General features: G+C 40.0%; 1 protein-coding gene across 1 annotated transcript in view; it reads left to right on the forward strand.

Annotated features, from left to right (window-relative positions):
* The window catches only part of flt4 (fms related receptor tyrosine kinase 4), a 59,939-nt gene that overhangs the window by 36,640 nt on the left and 2,028 nt on the right, over positions 1–21,271 (forward strand). The window contains exons 12-29 of the mRNA XM_023285718.3: positions 3–111; positions 1,356–1,715; positions 2,258–2,404; positions 3,565–3,696; positions 4,213–4,319; positions 6,775–6,910; positions 7,366–7,470; positions 7,684–7,797; positions 11,292–11,380; positions 11,551–11,710; positions 11,833–11,927; positions 14,258–14,380; positions 14,575–14,686; positions 14,903–15,002; positions 15,218–15,323; positions 15,409–15,533; positions 20,607–20,727; positions 20,918–21,003. Of these exons, the coding sequence (XP_023141486.2) occupies positions 3–111; positions 1,356–1,715; positions 2,258–2,404; positions 3,565–3,696; positions 4,213–4,319; positions 6,775–6,910; positions 7,366–7,470; positions 7,684–7,797; positions 11,292–11,380; positions 11,551–11,710; positions 11,833–11,927; positions 14,258–14,380; positions 14,575–14,686; positions 14,903–15,002; positions 15,218–15,323; positions 15,409–15,533; positions 20,607–20,727; positions 20,918–21,003 (2,327 nt within the window). The remainder of the gene's footprint in view (positions 1–2; positions 112–1,355; positions 1,716–2,257; positions 2,405–3,564; positions 3,697–4,212; positions 4,320–6,774; positions 6,911–7,365; positions 7,471–7,683; positions 7,798–11,291; positions 11,381–11,550; positions 11,711–11,832; positions 11,928–14,257; positions 14,381–14,574; positions 14,687–14,902; positions 15,003–15,217; positions 15,324–15,408; positions 15,534–20,606; positions 20,728–20,917; positions 21,004–21,271) is intronic.

A 21,271-nucleotide genomic window follows, 5' to 3' on the forward strand; every position in this document is an offset into this window, starting at 1 on the left:
AGACCGTCAGCAGGCTCCAGATTCACAATGCCAGTGTTTCTGTCATGTACAAGTGTTCTGCTGAAAATAAAGTGGGCAGAGATGAGCGGCTGATCTACTTCTACGTAACCAGTAAGTACGTCCATCTGGATTTAGAAAACATCTGTGCAGAATGGTCTGTCTGCACCTCGTAATCATTGGCTGTAGGTAAAAAACAAAAACTCTCTGGTTTGTTTGTATTTCTTTGAAAGCACTCACAGTCGTATTAAGTGAAGTTAAATGAAGGCTGCAACAGCGATGTACCCTCAAAATAATGACATGGGAATTGTTTTGGTAGAATATTTGCATGAATGCAGGTAAAAACTATCATTAAAATGGCTAATTTACCACATAATTGAAGCAGCAGGACTGCTTTAATGCAGGATCTCACAGTGACAGTGCGCTAAGTTGCTGCCTGGGGCTTGTTCTTGTTTCCTGCAGTGTTTAAAAGGCATATTGAATTGAAAAAAATGCCAAAACTGCACTATTTATCAGAACCAAAACCTGTTAAAACTTAAATAAATAATTTTTTAAAAGCTGTTGAACTACTCCTCTGGGACGTGCAGTTCCGCCTGGTAAATAAAGAAAATTGAAGCTTATAATTACAATAATTAGATTTTATCACAAACACTTTATTGTACATGTTTTTCATAGAAAGTTTTGCTCAAAAAAATAAAAACAAATAAAAATCAGAAGCACAGGTGTGACCAACAGCCACAAAAATCAACTTATGTTAACAAATAATAGTGTAAGTTGGAAAATATCTTTGGAATGTAGCGCCACCACTTTCCTCTACTATCTGTAACACACGCGTGGTAAGTTGCTGCCCAGAGGTTTTTCCTGTAGTGAAAATGGATTTTGAAAATGGTAACATGTTGATAGCTGAAGGCAGGAAAAAGCCACATTAAAAAGCCTCCAATGTCAGATGAAGGAGGCTCTAAAGAGTTGTGTTCATTTGTGATTGCTAAAAGCATGTTTTAGCCAAAGTTGACAGAATTCAATAAGAATTAAGTCCAGACTGAGTTTTTAACCCTGATTCTTTCATATTAAGGCTGATCATTCCTAGTAATAAAATGTGAAATATGGGCTGTTCTGGTTGACTTTTACATTTCTATACCCAAAGAAATAGCTGAGGTTTTATTGGAGTGCTCAATTCATATTCTAACTGCATTCCATAGTTTGATTTCTCTGAATTTAAGTGAGAAACTATAAGTTTTTAGTTGTTGTAATTTGGGTGAACTGAGCTGTTAACAAATAGATTTCAATAATGGGCAATGCAAAGTTCTCTCTTACAATATTGCCATATCACTGTAGCTGTCCCTGTCTCAACTACGCAGCCATCCCTGAGGGCTTCAGTGTGGACGTTCAGCCCCCTGAGAATCCCTTGGAGCAGGAGAAAGTATCTCTGTGCTGCAGCGCCGACAATTACACCTATGAGCAGCTGCAATGGTACCGCCTTGACCCCCAGGCCCTGCAGGATGAGCAGGGTAAGCCTCAGAAGCTGGACTGCAACAGCGTCCACCTCTATGCCGACACGCTTCAAGGCCAGCTCTCCTTTCAGGAGCCCTCCAACAGCTGGGTCCTGGACTTCACCATTCACTCCATACAGCTGCAGGATGAGGGTCATTATGTGTGTGAGGCTCAGAGCAGACGCAACGGGGAAAAACAGTGCCTGGTCAGATACATCTCTGTCAAAGGTGAGACATAAAAGAGAATGAAAGCTCCAGACATATAAACACACATCACCTGGCACTAGGAACAACCACAGCTAACTATAGAGACAAGCTCAAGCCTAGGCAGTGGAAATGCACACGGGTTGCATTGGAGTTGGTGCTGAGATGCTGGAGGCTTAAAAATACACACATTTAGAAAGAGATGCCCACGCTGCCCCAGACCCACATCCACACATAATGCACAAAATACCTGGTGTTTGCACTAAATCAATATGTAATGACAGAAAACAAGCTGAGAAGCTCTGGGGCTGAAATGTGCAAACAAATTCATGCTTCATTCATGTTGTGGTGCTGTAACCTTGCATCACTGCCTGCAGCACAGATATTAATGGGATTTTTCATGTGTGGTTTCGTTCCATCCTGTGAGACCGTTTTGTAAATGCCATGTACACTTACAATCCTTTGGTTGATACTACATCAGTGCCATCTGTATTGCTTCAAGTCATCGTGCTGATTTCTCTTTCTCCTTCCTGGATGGTGTTTTTGGCCTCCCTCTCCCTCCGTAGCCCTGGAGGCGCCTCGGTATAAACGCAGCCTCACCAACCAGACGGTGAATGTGACTCAGTCTCTGCGGATGGAGTGCGATGTGGAGGGCAGACCTCTTCCCCGTCTCTCCTGGTTCAAAGACAACCAGCCTCTCCACCAGATGTCAGGTGCATGAGTACACTTACACAGGTGACACACATGCTTACAGCACAGTGCAGCTGCCCACCGCCAACCCAGCAGCCACACATGCAAGGCTGTACACACTCATACGCCAACGTTGCTTCAGTGAATGCTAAACTCAGCTGCTGTTTCCATCTAATTGCTTCTCTCCTGCTCTGTGTGCTACGTATTCAGCCAAAGTCCCTCCAACATGTTAAATGACAGTCACTTCGCTACTGATTTTATAGACGCAAGAGTTAAAAACAGCGGCTGTGCTGTGAATTTGCCAGTGTTTCAATGTCAAGAAGAACATTCTGGTCTCACCCACTCATTCAAATCTGTCAGCTCCCTTGTTGTCAATTGCAGACGCAGAGAGAGTCTTCTTCCTGAAGGGGGTGGACAGCAGTAGCTCAGCTGCATTTAAACCTGAAGACACTGAGGTGGCCTGTTTAGAACAGAGTTAAAACCACACAGTCATGGTAACAAAATCCATTTTGCAGTATTTTCAAAAAAAAAAATGAAAGGCATTTTCTGGGGACATGTCAGGCTTGTATTAATTTAGTTAGTTTAGTTCAAATTCCAACTTAATATTAGATAAATAAAGATATGCTTGGTTATTATTTACTCAGATATCTACAACTTCTGGCAAATTTTTTTTTTTTTTAATGTTGCATTGTGATAAAATGTCAGTCCAGCTATTAAAAGCCAGCATGGGCAAACACACACATGCACAGCCACGCACACTCTCCTACCGTTGAACAGATGTGTCAAACACAACAGCGACAAGAATACTTGTATGCATTTTGCTGCACACCCACACGCCCACCCACACACAAACATGAAACCCTGCCGGCCAATAGACACGGCTCATTAGCTTTTCTCAGTGTGTCTCCGTCTTAATGTTTGAAGGAGGTGGGGAGGTGGGGGGTCAATATGGGTCTGAGTGACAGCTGATGCTAAGGGTCCACTCAGACAGGCTACAGGGACATGTGGCTCCACACACAGGACGGTGGAATAATAAATGAACGCTGCAGATTGAAGTCCAGAGGTGTGACGGGAATTCCAAAAATGTCGGGTTAAATGTCACTGAATTTATAATGCGTGAGGTGAAGGACTCTGGCAGCCACTGAAGTATCTGTGTCCCTTGTCATCTTGTGCTTCCCCGCAGGGATCCAGCTGCAGGATTCAAACCGCACGCTGAGTATCCAGCGGGTTAGAGAGGAGGATGCAGGTCTTTACACCTGCACTGCCTGCAACCAGCGTGGATGCATTCACTCCTCAGCCGAAGTCAGGGTCATCGGTGAGACAGAGCACACAGAAACACCTGAATCTACTCACACACTCACTGCTGACACACTTTTTTCAAGTGCACTCGGGCCTTGAAATCACTGTTGCCCTTGAGCTCAGATCTTCACCCACATAGCGTACAGGTTTCAGATTTTCACCTCTCACTGCAGCTGTAGTTTTTGTGCTTTTGTTGTGTGCAGCTTTCCACAATAAAATTAAAGTTAGTGACCACTGGCATATTCTGTATTCAGGATGAATAATTCAAAAGGCTTCCTGGAAGCCGTTTCATAATGAATGGCTGGAACGAATAAGGTTTGCTTAGCACATATATTTAACCTACAGATTTAATGTAAGGAGCCTTCTCCATAGCTGGGTTTTGCTGGAGGCTTAAAAGTACAAATACTTTGTAATACAGCTCCCCCTATAGATGGTAAACAGTAAGACCTGTGACTGCATACAGTGGTTTGCAATAGTGCTCAGAACATTTGCGTGTGAAAGTAACTTTCTTTCCTCTTTCATTTCTTCTAAGGGTCAAGTGACAAAGCCAGTGTGGAGATTGTAATCCTCATCGGGACCGGAGTTATAGCTGTTTTCTTCTGGGCTTTGCTCATCCTCATCTTCTGCAACGTGAAACGGGTCAGAGGGCGCCACTTTTCACTGAGTTTCTGTCTGTGCATTTGTGAGAGAAGCTGACAGACTGTGACAGAAGCACTCTGACCTCTGACTCAGAACATGTCTGTTTGCATTTGAGCACAATCTGTTTGCTCTTAGAGATAGTCTGTAACTTTACACCCTGAGACAGTTACTGATATTTGCCGGGAATGAGTCCAATAAGTTGCTATTAGCCCCACCAGAAAGCTCCAATTGCTTTTGATTTTCCTCACTTGAACATTTCTGAAATCATTTCACACAGCTGCTCATCCACAATTTGTGCTCTCAATAACAAATTAATTAGCTTGTTTTTTCCTCTCACTTATAGCACCTCAATCATTTTCTCTCTTATCCTCTTAGCTGTTCCAACTGTTATTTCTCTATGGGAGCAGAAAAAGCATCTGAATGGTGTCTGCATGCACAGAAGTAGACAAATTAGTATATTAAATAGGTGGACTCGCACTTTGCACAGCTTTTAACTCTGATCTCTTTGGGTTGTGGGTGACAAAGTGGACTCTTCTTTAATAAATGCCAACATGGCAAGACAGTATGTTCTTCAGGTTAACCTCTGAACATGTTATTCTGCTTCTGTCACACTCACGTTCGTCTCTTCATCAGTAATGGCACTTACTCTCAGTCAAGTGAGGTGTATATGTAGGTTGTAAAAGCTACTTAAGTGTCCATCCATCCATTTGCTATACCTGCTTTATCCCATAGAGGGTCACAGGAGTGGTGGAGCACAACCCAGCTGACAATAGGCAAGAGTCAGTAAACCATTTCATCACAGGGCAAACACAGAGAAACAGACAACCATGCTCGCTCACACTCACCTGCAGTCCATTGAGAATCATTAACTACGCTACAATGCATGTTTTAGGACTGTGGGAGAAAAACGGAACACCTGGAAAAACCCATGCAGCCACAGCAAGAACATGCAAACTCCACACAGGAAGGCCCCAGCAAATCCTAGGTGTGGGATGATAAGGCCACCACCGTGCTGGCCCACTCAATGTTACCCACATAAATATAAATTTTAATTAATAAAATGCTGCAGCTGATAATGAAACAATTAATCACACAATAAACTAAATTGTCAAAGTCCAAAAGCAACAACGCACGACTTCATGTAGCCACCAGCAACATTAAATACCCCACACAGGCATTACAGGTCAGCCGAAACGCACACTTCCGGATTCAGAGGCAGTTTCTTCCCCAAGGCTGCTGGCAGAATAAACTCAAACAAGTGCTGAGAGACTTTATTATTCCTGCAATTCTTTCACACATCGTTACACTCATTCAGGCTGCTTTTTATCCTGCACTTTATTTATCATAATTCATGTTGCTACTTATTATAGTCAACACTCTGGTAGAATATTGCAGTTGAACTTATTACTTGAATATAATTTACATTCCTTTTATCCATTTGTGTTTCTGGAAGTCCTTCGTCTCTGCAGTCGGCTTCCTATTTAGTGTTGATATTATTCTTTTTTTACATTTATCTTGGTGTTTCTTTATGGAATTTTCAGTGTTTTGCTATAGACCCAAAGGAGAAGCACTACAGAGATTCTGGATATGCAACATAAATCAATATTGTAAAATTAATATAACCGACTTGTCTTTTATCAATTTGTGTCAGTGAAAGTATCTCATCTCTGCAGTCGGCTTCGTGTTCAGTGTTGATATTATTGTTTTTATATCTATCTTGGTATTTCTTTATTGAACTTCCTGTGTTTTTGTGTTTTACTATTTGCATTTGCTCTGCACCTAAAGAGGATCGCTCCTAGTTTTGTTGTCTGCAGAGCTTACAGTGATTCTGAACATGCAACTAAGATTACAAGCTATTTAAAACCCACATTCTGGATGGACTTTTTCGGTTCTGGTTGGTGAAACTTGATCATATATATAAATATACATGCAGCATATTCTCATGTGCGCCCAGATTGACAGGCACCAGACAAACAGGAAAAAAAATCAAGGATTTTTTGGATGGCCCAAAAAATAAATGAAAGTTTACCAGTATACTACTGGATCTAACACACACTTCTGTGCCTGAACACATGATGTAGCACAGAAGCTTCTACTGCCCTGCTCTGCTGCTCACACTTCACCGGCCGTGTAGACAGTGTTACCATCATGATGTCTTCTATTCAAGACCACTGATAATAACACCATCTGTCTGTTGGTGGTTTGTAAGCTGCAGAGTTTGTTTCTCTCCTCTGCTGGAGCTCAGCCTGCCAGCTCCTGTCAGTCAAACCAAGACAGGCCCCTCCTGCCAGATGAGGCAAGAAGGAGCTTTGATATTCCTCCCATGATGGTACTGCAAAAAATTCCATCATGGTTGCACTCTGATCTTCTAACCTTTTTTCGGTTTGTGCTGTGTTTTCAGTGCTTTCTTTACAATATTCACCTTAATTTAGCTTCTTCTCTGTCTAAACTTCAGGTGAACCCAGCAGACATAAAGACGGGCTATCTGTCGATCATTATGGACCCGGGGGAGGTGCCACTGGATGAGCAATGTGAATACCTGCCCTACGACTCATCGCAGTGGGAGATCTCCAGAGACCGGCTCAGACTGGGTGGGCAACAGGAAGAATGGGTGAAAAGGATGGAGATGTGTGTGAGAACATATGCTGGCATGGATGATAGCAAGTAGAGGGATGAAACTGAATTACTTTTCCATTTTCAGAATCCATAACAGCATGAGTTTGGATCACTGCCAGCTGGGCAGAGTGCTGCCAAGTAAAGTGTTAATGTTAAATATGTGCTCGCTCCCACAACAGCTTCTTTAAAAAATGCCCAGAGGAAAAGCATCTGTTTCATGACAGCAACTTATGGGAACATGTTGTTTTTCCAAATGCTGCAATTGATACTCTAAGGCCTCCTCTTGGTCTGTGTGGATTGTCATGTACATTTACGCTTTGCAAATGCTTCCCACCACTGTGTATTCCAGTGAGACTGAAACCAAGTCAGCATGAATCAATAGGCATGAATACTTGTGTTTATTTATGTTTTTTTTTTTCTCCTGATACAGGAAAGGTTTTAGGACATGGCGCCTTTGGAAAAGTAATTGAAGCATCAATCTATGGTATCAGCAAGAGCAGCAGTTTGGACACTGTAGCTGTGAAGATGCTGAAGGGTGAGATTTGGCTTTGTTTATGTGCTCTGTGTGTAACTGCATGCTGTATAGAAGTGTTGTTGGAAGATTTCTAAACACTAAAGCAGCAGTTTGATGAAGCTCTTAGCTCTTGGACTTAGATGTATGGTTCTTCGAAAGGCATGTGCAGTGCAGCATGAATAACAAATGAAAAATACACAATAAGATGTGATTTCTGTGTAATTTATGCTACAGATGGAGCCACAGCCAGTGAGCACAAAGCCTTGATGTCAGAGTTAAAGATATTGATTCACATTGGTAACCATCTGAATGTAGTGAACCTGTTAGGAGCCTGCACCAAACCAAATGGTGAGTACATTAAATTACCCTTTATGTATATATAGAATCTTATTTTCCTGATTCGTGTCTACAAAGTTTGATGCATTAAAATGTCTTGTAAACTGCAAATCTGATAGACAGAATCAACGAGCTGTCAAATAAACCTACAAAATTTAAATGCAAAATAAAATGAACACCTCATGAAAATTGATTACTGTGTATTTGTTACGTTTCCCAAGAGGGACCCCAGGAAAATACCCAGAACCCCAAACTTTATTAAAGTATCAAAAGGAAAACCGTAACAAAACAAAGAACCCCAACACAAATAAACCAAACAAAAGGTCACAAAATGGGTTCGGAAAGGTGATAGAGGTAGATTGCCTCTATCACCCACTAAGCCAGCCAAAATGGTTGGAAGAATTATAATAAACAAAACCAAACAAAAGGAGGAGAGGGTGAAATAAATGTGCTTAGGGTGTAAACACAATTCAAAGGGGCTTTATTTCTCACAAGAGAGCTATTTGACACCCGCTCTCAAACGAACAGAGAAATATGATGTGCAGTTCTCTGAAGTCGGAGCCCATCTGAACAGCTCAAGAGTCTGTCTTTTAAAGGAGTGTCACCAATCACTGCAGCAGGTGCGTCGGATGCAGCAGCTGTAGCCACTCAGCCTAATCAACCAGTGTCCCAACACTGATCACATAGACACATATGGAAAAACAGCAAAACAACACAAATTTGCAGTCACAAATAGTGATGGTGAAATCGAAGTTTCATGAAGTAATGAACCACTTTGACACAATTGCATCAAGAACGACACACTGCTTCGAAGCATTTGACACAGCCAGAAGAGCGACATCTGCTGGCTCTGTGTCAGAACTGCATCTAAGTGGAGAAAACTGAAAAAGCCTCAGGACTGCCTGTCTGACACTGCTTTGTACTTGCAATAAATATTTTAAAACGGTATATATGTATGTTTGTGTGTATGTATATACACACAAACTATCTATATATATATCTATATCTATATCTATATCTACATATCTCTATATATATCTATATCTATATATCTATATCTATCTATCTATCTATCTATCTAAATAATGTGATAATATGTGTGTGTGTGTGTGTGTGTGTGTGTGTGTGTGTGTGTGTGTGTGTGTGTGTGTGTGAGAATCTCTGTGTATGTATCTATCTGTGTTATTTAATGTATGAAATGCAACTAAATATATCTAAACTAAATTCTACCTAAATGTATCCTCTCCTTAACCTCTTTCAAAATGACAAATGACAAATGCGCGAGTGTAATCTCTTCTTAAAAACCATTGAGGAGTGAATCAGACTCCTTTTAAGACCTGGACAGACTGAAATGTCCAACCCCTTCAAAGTTCCCGCGAAGCACCGCGACACACGCTGTGACGTAACGAGGCCTCGCTCTCGGTAGTCACGTGATTGTGGGCGTGCTGAAACAGGGATCGAAACACTGTCTCGGGACACTTTTGCTTCAAAAGCTCGGCACTGTGTCGAGCAAACTGGCTCGAGCGTAACATCACTAGTCACAAAGCCACATAACAAGTTTGAAATGGCCAAAAATACAAGACACAAAACTCAAGTGAACTGATCAATGTGTTTTAAGCATTATTTCCTTCACTGTGGTCACTCATGAATTAAAAAGTCCCCTCACAAACATATGGCCACCAAAATTCAGTCTTCAGGCCAAACGGCATTCGACGGTATGCAAACAAACCATCCAGAATAACAAAAGCGGATATTTCTTTTGCGCGTGGAGTTAGTGGCACTTGCCAATAACCTTTGAGTAAGTTGAATTTACTAACAAATCGAGCTGACCCAACACGATCCACACAGTCATCTACTCTCGGAAGAGGATAAGAGTCGGCTTTAGTTACACTGTTTACTTTACGGAAATCTGAACAAAATCTCAGATTTGGTGTGTTTGCCTTAGGTACTAAAATACAGGGTGAGCTCCATGGACTATCACTGGGCTCAGCAATACCATGCTTTACCATATATTCAACTTCATTTCGCAGCAGTGCCCGTTTCATAGGGTTAACTCGATACGCATGTTGTTTAATCGGCTGAGCATCACCGACGTCAATATCGTGCTCCAAAACATTTGTTTCAGAGGGGATATCCGAAAATATACCCTTGTATGAGCACAATAAATCTGCAACATCTGCTCTTTCTTTAATACTTAAATGAGACAGATACTTATCAAGATTTGCTAAGATCTCGGAGTTACCCAGGGGGACCACTGGTTCAGATTCTAGATGCGTGTTGGAACTTGTGTCACTATCAATGACAGCACAACCAACGACCAGGGATTCCTGTTATGAGTTTGTGTGGTGTCTTGCCCAATTTTGATGGCCATATGTTTGTGAGGGGACTTTTTAATTCATGAGTGACCACAGTGAAGGAAATAATGCTTAAAACACATTGATCAGTTCACTTGAGTTTTGTGTCTTGTATTTTTGGCCATTTCAAACTTGTTTTGTGGCTTTGTGACTGCAAATTTGTGTTGTTTTGCTGTTTTTCCATATGTGTCTATGTGATCAGTGTTGGGACACTGGTTGATTAGGCTGAGTGGCTACAGCTGCTGCATCCGACACACCTGCTGCAGTGATTGGTGACACTCCTTTAAAAGACAGACTCTTGAGCTGTTCAGATGGGCTCTGACTTCAGAGAACTGCACATCATATTTCTCTGTTCGTTTGAGAGCGTGTGTCAAATAGCTCTCTTGTGAGAAATAAAGCCCCTTTGAATTGTGTTTACACCCTAAGCACATTTATTTCACCCTCTCCTCCTTTTGTTTGGTTTTGTTTGTTATAATTCTTCCAGCCATTTTGGCTGGCTTAGTGGGTGATAGAGGCAATCTACCTCCATCACCTTTCCGAACCCATTTTGTGACCTTTTGTTTGGTTTATTTGTGTTGGGGTTCTTTGTTTTGTTACGGTTTTCCTTTTGATACTTTAATAAAGTTTGGGGTTCTGGATATTTTCCTGGGGTCCCGCTTGGGAAACGTAACATCAACCTTTTCCTGCTGACGTTTGCCTTTTTTTTGAACGAGGTGTTGTCATAATCTTGGATGTATTTTTTGAATATCAGTATTTTTTTAGAAACATATTTGCAGTTTGACCTCATTTTAACTCAGTTCAATGTGAAATTCAAAGTAGTTACGTCACACTTTATCCACCCCCTTGCAGCTTACACTGACTTTTCCAACAGCTGGCCCCCCTTTTTTTACACCTACAAATTGATTTGACCTATAGAGCACATTTCTGTTGGGGTACATCTGAAAATGTTTATTCTAAACAACAGCAGCCTGGCAGGAAATACTCAAGCTTATATGCAGCCCTTTGCTATCTAGTGTGCCAAAAAAAACAAAACAAAAAAAAACCTCCTAAACAAGGCAGAAGTCATTTTCATGGTTTTTGTCAAGTGTGAAAGTAATGCAACATATGCTGAAGAAGAGAAGAGCTAATATTCTAAATCATTTGTACCCACAGGTCCACTGATGGTGGTAGTGGAGTACTGCAAGTATGGGAATTTGTCCAACTTCCTACGAGCCAAAAGGGAATTCTTCCTCCCCTACAGGGTATAAAAACAATTCATTCGAGCCTTTAGTTTGTTCAATATTTCTGTCTTTGCTTTGATTGTTATATGTAATTTATGTTACAAATTTAGTTCACTGTGACACATGTGTTTCATAATTCTATTCTTGATATCCGTTTTTGAGATGACGCATTGAACTTTTTCCCCACTTAGGATCGCTCACCGAAAACCCAAAGCCAAGTGAGGCGGATGATAGAAGCGGGTCAGATAGACCAAAGAGCTCGTCAGCCGCCTTCTCCATCGTCCGCCCCGCTCAGCAGCCCCCAGAGTCCCGCATCAAACACGACCAACCCGAATCCCGCTGTGGAGAAAAGTGAGTAATTTTAAATTGACAGGAGAAAAATTGCTGCTCAGTGTCCCACGATAAAACGTAACCTTGTATTCTTTTGTTTCCATGACTACCCTCCTACCTGCTGTCTTTGTGTCTCTCTCCAGTGGAGGATTTGTGGAAAACTCCTCTGACGATAGAAGATTTGATTTGCTACAGTTTTCAGGTGGCTCGGGGGATGGAGTTCCTGGCCTCCAGAAAGGTTAGCTGTCAGCACTACAATGTCCACAATTCTTGAATAGGCTGAGGTGAATTGTTGCCGAAGATTAGCTTCAGAGGCTTTGGATTGTGGTCTGGATGGTTCATGCTGTGGGTCAGGTGTTTCAGCAGGTTGTCCATGAACCCTCGGGTCCCCTGGAGCCTCGTGTAGCTGCTTTACCACCACTGTTTGTGTGACTGGGTGATGGAGAGACAAATTGTGCAGTGCAGTGTGTAGGAAAGGAACATATAGATGCTGCCATTCTGTCCTTTGTGCTACAATTCCATAACTTAAACTCACCCTGAGCAGTTTTACAATATTCCGCCTCTTTACACAATTGAAATGACAAACCGGTGTAAAACTGCGGCACCATTTACAACAGCAAAACATTAGAGCAAACTGTGGATGACTAAGACAAGAAAAAAGGAATTTAATTTAAATGTCAGCAACAGGAAGAAGTTGTTTTTCCACATGAAATGCGTTGTTTTATATTTGACAAAAACAAAGTGCTCTAATGGCTTGAATACTAAATACAAACACAGAATGCAAGGGAAAATGTGGCTATTTTATACATTTAACAAATGATAGAGCTTAAGGTTGACCCAAGCACAGTTTTAATACAGGCTGTTATATAGAAATCAATTAATAGATTTGTTTTTGACAACTAAATTAATCACCAACTATTTTATTAAATCGATTATTTGTTTGAGTGATTTTTTATTTTTTTTAAAAAGAAAAATCTAAATTCTGTGATTCTTTTTTTTTTCTTTTTGAATGCTTTCTGGTTTAGTTTTTGTCTCTTCTATGACAGTAAATAAGATATTTTTGGCTTTTTAAAAAAAAAAAAAATTGAAGTCGTCATCTCGAGAAACACTGGTCAATGTTTTTCATTTTTCAGATCAGATATCGGGCAAATAATGGCAATGAAACTTGATGTAAGTTGCAGCCATTATGTTAGAGACTTTTATATATCCAATATTATGTTTCTTCGTTACTGTTGCATGTGTATTGTGGAGTAAGAGACATTTTCGTGTTCGTGGTTAATGCTCAGTACTTAATACATTTAGAATTAAGTAGGTTTGTCTCTAACAATACATCAGACAGTAATTCATAAAATGATATATTAATCTAGTAACTACATCTGTGAAATAAAGTATAAAAGCTGCAATATTTCACTTTGAAATGTTTAGTGGTAGACAGTAGAACACACTGTTACTATTCAGCCTACGTAAGCAAAGTGCTTCAGTAAATGTAATTTGTTACAGTGAGTCTAACACTGAACCTAAGTGTATCTGGGGTTTATCACAAAGTGTCATGCTGGTTCTCACCATTAAGGCCTCCTAAATTCCAGTTCTAGCTTAAAATTTGTTCTAAAAGCCTTTTCACAAAGCTGCTCAGAGTAACTTGTATGTAGGGACTGATAGAAGTTTTAAACTAATGATTAATTTACTCAATTTGCACAGCGGTTGGTTGAGAAATGATCCGTCTGCTCTAGTGAACGTGAAATAGAATATTCATCAGTTCATAGTAACATTAAAAGGACCAACACTGAATTAGATGAGATTAAAATTGCTAAAAAATAAAAGTTAAATAATATTCTGTATTATAAAAAAATATGCAATAAAATTCCAAAGTAAGTTAATTTAAATCCAATGAAATTAAAAATAAATGAGGAGGGATGATATTAAGTTGAGGAACAGCTCTCACAGGGAGCTGAGATATTTCGAGTTTATTAGCAAACAGTGTTGGAGAAGTGTGCAAACTATGTCATTTCTGTTGTTATTGGGTTGTTTCAGTTTATCACTCACACATCAAATGCATGTTTATAAAAAAATCATCATTGTTGTGTTCAATAAAATAGAATAAAAAGTGAAAATGCTAACATGGAGGGGTTATCGCCTGCCACAGTCCATCTTACACAGTTTGAGTGGATGAATAATAAATTAAAATAGCGAGAAGCTGCAACCCATATGGGATATGAGGCAGACTGTGTGGCTTTAAATGCCCCCATCAAAACTGCTCGGGAACCCAAAGACACGTTTACTTGACAGCTTTGTGAATGCTGTTGGATCTCCTGCAGCGATTCCACAGAGCCCAGCTTGGCTGAGACACAGTCCAGTCGCAAAACTTGCACCGAAACACACACACAGGCAGAAACACACTCAGATATTAAGGCCACAAATTACAGAAATAGCCTAGTTGCTGTTTTCTTATTCCAAATCATGTCACTCATCAGAGAAAACGGGTTAAACGATGCACGCAAAAACTGTACAAACATGCACAAACAGCTGCCTGCAGGGCTGTGATGTATGCGTTGTTCTGTGTATCTGCAGTGTATCCACAGAGACTTGGCTGCCCGGAACATTCTCCTGTCAGAGAACAACATCGTGAAGATCTGTGACTTTGGTCTGGCCAGAGACATATACAAAGACCCCGATTACGTCAGGAAAGGCAACGTACGTCTTCCTCACACTCACCGCTGCACTACAAGCTCTTGGTTTATTATCCATCTCTACTTTCTGTGGGGAAACATTAAGCTCCTTTTTCCCCCTTGTTTTTATGTTTTTAACCACCCACATAATGATTGCGTTTTAATGGCAGGTGTCATTTTTGTTTATGTGACTGTCTGGGTGTTTTAATGCTCTCTCAGGCTCGTCTGCCTTTAAAGTGGATGGCTCCGGAGAGTATCTTTGACAAGGTGTACACCAGCCAGAGTGATGTATGGTCTTTTGGAGTTCTCCTGTGGGAAATCTTTTCACTCGGTAAGGACTGAATCATAGCACTCATCTTTTAGGAAGGCAGTCGTTTGTGTATAAATCAAGGGGCAGAGTTTAAACACAGTCACCACCAGAAGTGTGAAGTAGCTGAGCTCACAAGTGTCTCTAAATTTATGTATTGACTATAAACAGTAGCTGAAGTCTTCCCTTCCCTGATATTTTAATCAGTGCGTCGACCTTTTTTTGTTTCTCCCCAATTAGGTGCCTCTCCGTACCCGGGTGTACAGATTGATGAAGAGTTTTGCAAACGTTTGAAAGATGGTGTGAGGATGAGAGCACCAGAGACGGCCTCTCCTGAGATGTAGGCATTTATTCTCTCTCTTTCTACATTTTAAAGAACAGATATGCTTCATAGCTCTAAATCCCTTTAACTGATAATGCCACTGCCGGGAGGAAATTTCCTCATGAATATCATCCAAGTGACTCCCACATTTAGGGAAACAACTGAGTCAAATGTGTTCTTACATGACTTGAGTGTGTGGTTCTTGTTGTGACTGTGCTGCCCTCTGCTGGCAGATACGGCATCATGCTGGCCTGCTGGCAGGGCGAGCCCAAAGACAGACCCACGTTCCCAGCTCTGGTTCAGATCCTGGGAGACCTGCTGCAGGACAACAGCCTACCTGTAAGTCCCATCAGAACCTTAATAAGTGATTGTTTTGTGTGGTAAAGAGTTCTGGGGTCTTGATGTTCCCTTTATTCCCTTTCAGGATGGGAAAGACTACATCCCCCTGAACCACTCACAGAACTCAGAAGATGATGGTTTCTCACAGGCCTCATCTGGTCCCGCATCTGAGGAAGAACTGAGAATGGCCTGTAACACTCTACCTACAAGGTATGAACTCATGCAAGTGATTTTCTTCCAAAACCAACAAAGCCTCGATCATTCAGTGCATTGTTTGTGTAGTCAAAGCCAGAACTCAATCATTTTTGTTGGAAGTAGTCAAATGAAAACAGCTGCACTTTGTGACATGCTTTACAATTTCCACAAACACACAAATGTATTTTCACCAGTTACACAAATGCAATACAGTTCCCAGCTATTTTTGGAGTTTTCTTTTTCTTACTGGTTTGAAAGCATTGTCATGATTTAGGATCGTAAGTGTTGGCATTGAGTTGAGAGACGGACAGGAAGGGAGTTGGAGCATATTCAGCTACGGACTAATAGAATGCAGGTTTCTCAAGGGATTTGGGAAAACAAAATATATACCATCATCTTTTAGTGGTGACTTTTGTTACATATACAGCAGTAAATGCAAATCCACAACAGCTTATTTAAGAAATCAAACCCTTTTGCCTCTCATGTCAAATCCCAAGGTCTTTCTCTTATGGGGTCTCATGCTTGAACAGTCTTTTGGGTCAAATTCATCAAATTTGTCGTAAGTAGCTCATTTTAGTTTGATGAATGCATCTGTTCACAAGGTCACAAATCTAATCACTGGCATAAACTCCATCCTTAAATAATGTGTTATTAACAAAAATGTTACCCAAGAGTTATCTCCCAAAACTGACCAGACAAATGCTGCAAATATGCTATATATGGCAGTGTACTTCTTCTTAAGAGAGTTTATGTTTATCTCAGGACATCCCAGGGGCAGCGAAGGGTTCAAAGAAGTTTCTTCTTTGCTATACTCAGCACTGGCCATCTCAAGTTCTAGTTCAGCATCATAGATGAAATGTGGGACAGTGAGAACACTTTTCCAACCCCAAAGATTCGTCAATGACTGAACTAGACGCTGTATTACTGATGTCAGCTGAGGATGCAGAGGAACATTCTGCTGAGCCCTCTGTTGACATTGAAGTGTCCCTGCATTGCCTTCCTCTATATCATTTTTAAAACAGATCACTGTAAGGGTGGTTTCAAGTACTCCGAATTGAGTTATGTTTCCTGTAAAATGAAATAGTTTTTTAAGATCAAAATAACTAAATAACATGTAAGCTCCACAGGTATAACACCATCAAATAAGTTGTGGACTACATGTGGGGAACAGCCTGCAGTGACATCAAAATGAGGGAGATTCTTAATCAAAACACGCCACAGCACACCAGTACAGATTCTAAACGAGCTCGATGAAGTTCCTGTGTTCTATGCTCAGAAACACCAGCAGTCAAAACCTGAATTACAGGCTTCTTAGCTATGCAGACTCCACAAATATAACACTTTCTGCAAAGCCTCCAAGCCCATTAGCTCCTAATGTTTTCAGCTTTTATGCAAGTCCCAGTACCATTAATAAACTCATTCAACTGAGTCATAAACACATCACGGTGTCGAAAATTACCAGATCTTTTAACAGTGAATCCACAACTTTCTAAAATCTAAATGTCTGTAAAGAATTACTTTTACAAAGAACAGCAAAAATAAATGGACAACAGAGCCGAATAAGAGCCTCGAGTTAAATTATCCAAGGCCCCACAAAGTTTAGACTTTTATTTGAGGTTCCAAGAGGATTGCAAACCTCGAAATCGTCAAGGTAAAGGAAAGAAAGATTGTCACTTCAACAGTGAAAAAGTTATTTGTTTCATAATGATGACCATTTTGAAGACACCTGTACCATCACACAAATCATCAGGTTTCTCTTGAGTAATTTTTTTCCTCAATCAGTCCATCCAGTATCTGATGGTAACTCAGTAACTCCTGAAACAACTGTAACTAAGGAACACTCTGAAATGAAATCATTTGATAGAAACACTCAACAGGCTCTATAACACTAAAATTGAACTTGTAGAACTTTGTCTTTTGAAATTAATCACAAAAGGCCCTTATTTTCTCAAAATTTTGAACAGAACTGGAAAGTTCTTCAATAGCAGCCTGGTTGATGTAAAGGTTGTGGCTTTTGAAAATTTCTGAAAAAGTACATTTTGTGACTGAAGCGCAAGCAGAGCTTAATAAAAAAGTGCAAATTCTTCCAACAATTCATCCACAGCTGTGGCTGGAATATAAAAAACAACCCAATTTCAACAATATTAAAGCTGTTTTCTGTTCCGTTAGTTTTGGCAGATTTTCTACAGCAGCAGCATCACTTCTTGACATTGACTCTGTGACAACATATAAAGCTACATCTGCTTTAGAATATATTAGAGTGTGTGAACAATGCTTCTTCTTTTTGTGTGAGCTGAATGTACCAAAAATATCTGAAAAGAACGACCAAAAAATACACAGCTCAATATCTCATTATTCAACAAACATGTTCCAATATGAACAAAAAAATCTCTCTGCTGAGTCACTGGATTCGAATAACTCATTTAAATGTAACTGAACTTGTAGCTGTTTGTTCATAATGAGATAAATAAGATTCACATGTGTTTAAAGTCAATTCTATGTCTTAAATGTGCATGGAAAATTTACATTTACACTAAGATATCTTCCATAATGATGATTTGGTTTAGAATATTCCAGTAATTTGTGCTACAGCTCTTCTTAGTAGCGCAGTGTTTACACTGCCACATGCATGTCACTTAAAAATTATTTGCAGTAGCCAAGAACTGTTATTACCATGCTGCAGTAAACACGGAATTGGATGTAAATCCTTAAGCCATAAATGTGTGCCTGTATATAAATGTGCTTATAAAAACTTGTCATGTATTATAGAGGAAGTGCTCTTGAACAGGAAAATGGCACAGATTTTAAAACTCAAATTTTAACCAGAAAATAGTGACAACAGAGAAAGAAATTCATAAGCAATACTTTTTTTATTTGTGGTTTCAGAAACTGAGTCATGTTAATTTTCAGCACTGCTAGCTAATGGGGAAATGCCCACAAAAAGGCTATAAAGAGCTCAAGTAATGCGACTTAGATTGTGACTCTATTAGAGCTGTGACCAAAGACAACTACAGACAGAGAGAGGCAGCTTCATCAGACCCAAAGTAGTGTATTTAGTTTACTAAAAATCACGTTTTGGATGATTGGAAAATACTAAATATCGGCCTCAATAATCGACCAGTCCAGTAAATGATTGATCCCTATGACAAATCCTTCGCTTTAGATGAAAGTCATCCACTAAGAAATAAGCAAACATAGTAACGTTTTTCATAAACATGTGGACATTAGTCAAACATTAGTATGCAAAGTCTTGAGACTAATAAAGCCTCTAAATGGGCTTATTATCACCACTGAAATCAGCTAAGAAAAGTGAACACAAACTTTGGAAGACGATGCCATTATACCTGGAATGGTCACCTGTGAGAATATGACTTATAAAGTAGGGATTGACCAACATGGGTTCATCCTGATGCCGAATACTGCTAATCAAGAGAGACCAGTAACTGATATTTGGAACCAATATACATTACATTTTATATTTTAACAGCATGTGACAGGAGGGGACCTGTTATTTGTAATTAGGCTTCTTAATTAATAAGGATTCCTGTAGCTGGATGTGTAGCAATAGTGTACTGTGTCCGTTTACTGTGAGATCGATTGCTTGAGATAAAACTGTTTGTTTCCTACAGTTGCATCTGCTGTTCCTCTCAGTTTTGGTAATCTCTCATTGTATTTTCACTGTCATTTCCCACTAAGGTCCGTATTTTCAACCAACTTTAGTTATTTTCCAGTCACTGTTTTGTGGTAATATGTGGCTGCCTCCTGCTGTTAGCGTGGCCTTAGCCGCTGTGAAAGTAACTCATTTTGTGGTTAGTGGCGACTATGAAGAATGTTCTGTTATTATTCTTTATTTCCTTTTTTCAATATTATGTGGTGGCTCCTCAGATTTTCTGTTGATTAAATTAATTTATGACCAAAAATAATGTAAAATTATGTGGAAAATTAATTCCTATTGCTTTGTCAGGTGGCTTATTGGCATGCATTAGCTTGAGTAGTAGATGTTCAGCTGCTGCAGGCTGCAGGCTGAATGGAGGTAGGTAACTCAAGAGCTGTGAGAGGAGCTGCAGGAGTTGCTGCAGGAGTTAATCCAGACATGATTTTAAGAGATGACTTCTTCTCTTTCTTCTGTTTCTTGAAACCTGCTTTCTGTCCCTGCTGAACGTTTTTCTCAAACTAAGAAATTCTTGAAAATCTGAGTTGTTCAGTTCAGCTCATCCAGCTCCTGGAGGTTTGATGAATTTCTCCAGGGGTTGACTGGCTGAGTCACCTCCTGTTGCTGCTTCTTCCATTTTAGTTCTTCTTTACAGATATTTCTTTCTTGATAACTCAGCAGTCAGTTTACAGACGGCTTTGTCGTCATTTTCTTCTATTGTCTCCATATTGAAGAGATTTGCGCGTTACATTTGTTTTTTGCAATTCCATCCACAGGCTGCCAAGTTGTAGGACCCCAAAAATACCACAAAAGATCCCTGCTTATTTGATTTGCTCTAAATGTGACACTTTGCTGGCACAGATCCACAGCGATACACCCGCCATGTTTGAAGTGGACTGGGGAAAAAAGAAACAGTTGTTGACATACAAACACAGAGATGTCTGGATTGTTTTGTTTCTTTCATTTTTGGGCAAAAAAACCGAGAAGTGTCCAATTTTAAATTATATAAAAGAACACATCAATCCTTATATAACTTAGCACAAATACACAGAGGTATGAATAGTAATCACAAAATACACAATTTGTTGGAGCAAAAATAAAAATACTTTTCTTTTCATTCATATTTGCCAAATGGAGAACAGATTAATGACATTAAATATAAAAGACAGTTAGTCTGTTGAATACTTTTGAAACAGACTTAGGTTTTGGGTAGCAGAAGGCAAAGAGAAAAGGGACGATATTCAACAGTTGTTTGTTCAGCGCGGCACAGGCCAAATTTCAAGAATTGTACACAATTTGGCGATGCTAAAAGAGACACAGCGGAGCTCCAGCAGGATTTGCTGGTGTTTTTTCTCATCTTTCTAGTGGCATTTGTACATCATCAGGAGCTTCTGGCAGGGATTTATCTGCTGATCTCTTTTATATCTCTTCTCCAGGTATTATAACTGCGTGCCTTTTGCCGGCTGTGTGTTTGTGGGTCCCTCCAAAATATGTCAGCCCAGGGTAAAGACATTTGAAGAGTTGCCCCTGGAGATGCATCCGCAGAAAGCTCCTCAAGTAAGCTCTTCCTATCTTCTTATCAGCTGCTGAAAATGTGAACCGGCTGGTGACATTTTGTGACCAGGATTGGACTTTGGGTAATTTATTTTCCTCAGATAATAACCATAAATAGTTGCTGTTGGCAGAGACATGATAGGTCAACTAAAGGCATTTAATTCACACAATGTCAAACTGTGTCTCTTCGCAGGATAACCAGACAGACAGCGGGATGGTTCTGGCCTCGGAAGAATTTGAAAGAATTGAACACAACCACAGGGGGACCGTCTTAAAAAGGTTGAAGCTATGATTTGTATTATCGCCTGGAAGTGGCATATAAGAAATATGCAGCCAGTTATGGACTGATACACACTTCTTATTACTCATTGTAACAGCACAATGTCTGTCAGTTTCAAGCAAAACCTTCCAGATATATTAGTACAGAATACTTTCATACGGTAAATGCGTGTTATTATGAGCAAACAGTCATTCTCTCTTTCATGGAAACTGTAGAATAGTCATCCACTGCTTTATGTGCAGCGAAACTAGATTTGCAAAGGAAGTG

This window comes from Amphiprion ocellaris, chromosome 13 (assembly GCF_022539595.1).
Source record: "Amphiprion ocellaris isolate individual 3 ecotype Okinawa chromosome 13, ASM2253959v1, whole genome shotgun sequence".
Lineage (NCBI taxonomy): Eukaryota > Metazoa > Chordata > Actinopteri > Pomacentridae > Amphiprion > Amphiprion ocellaris.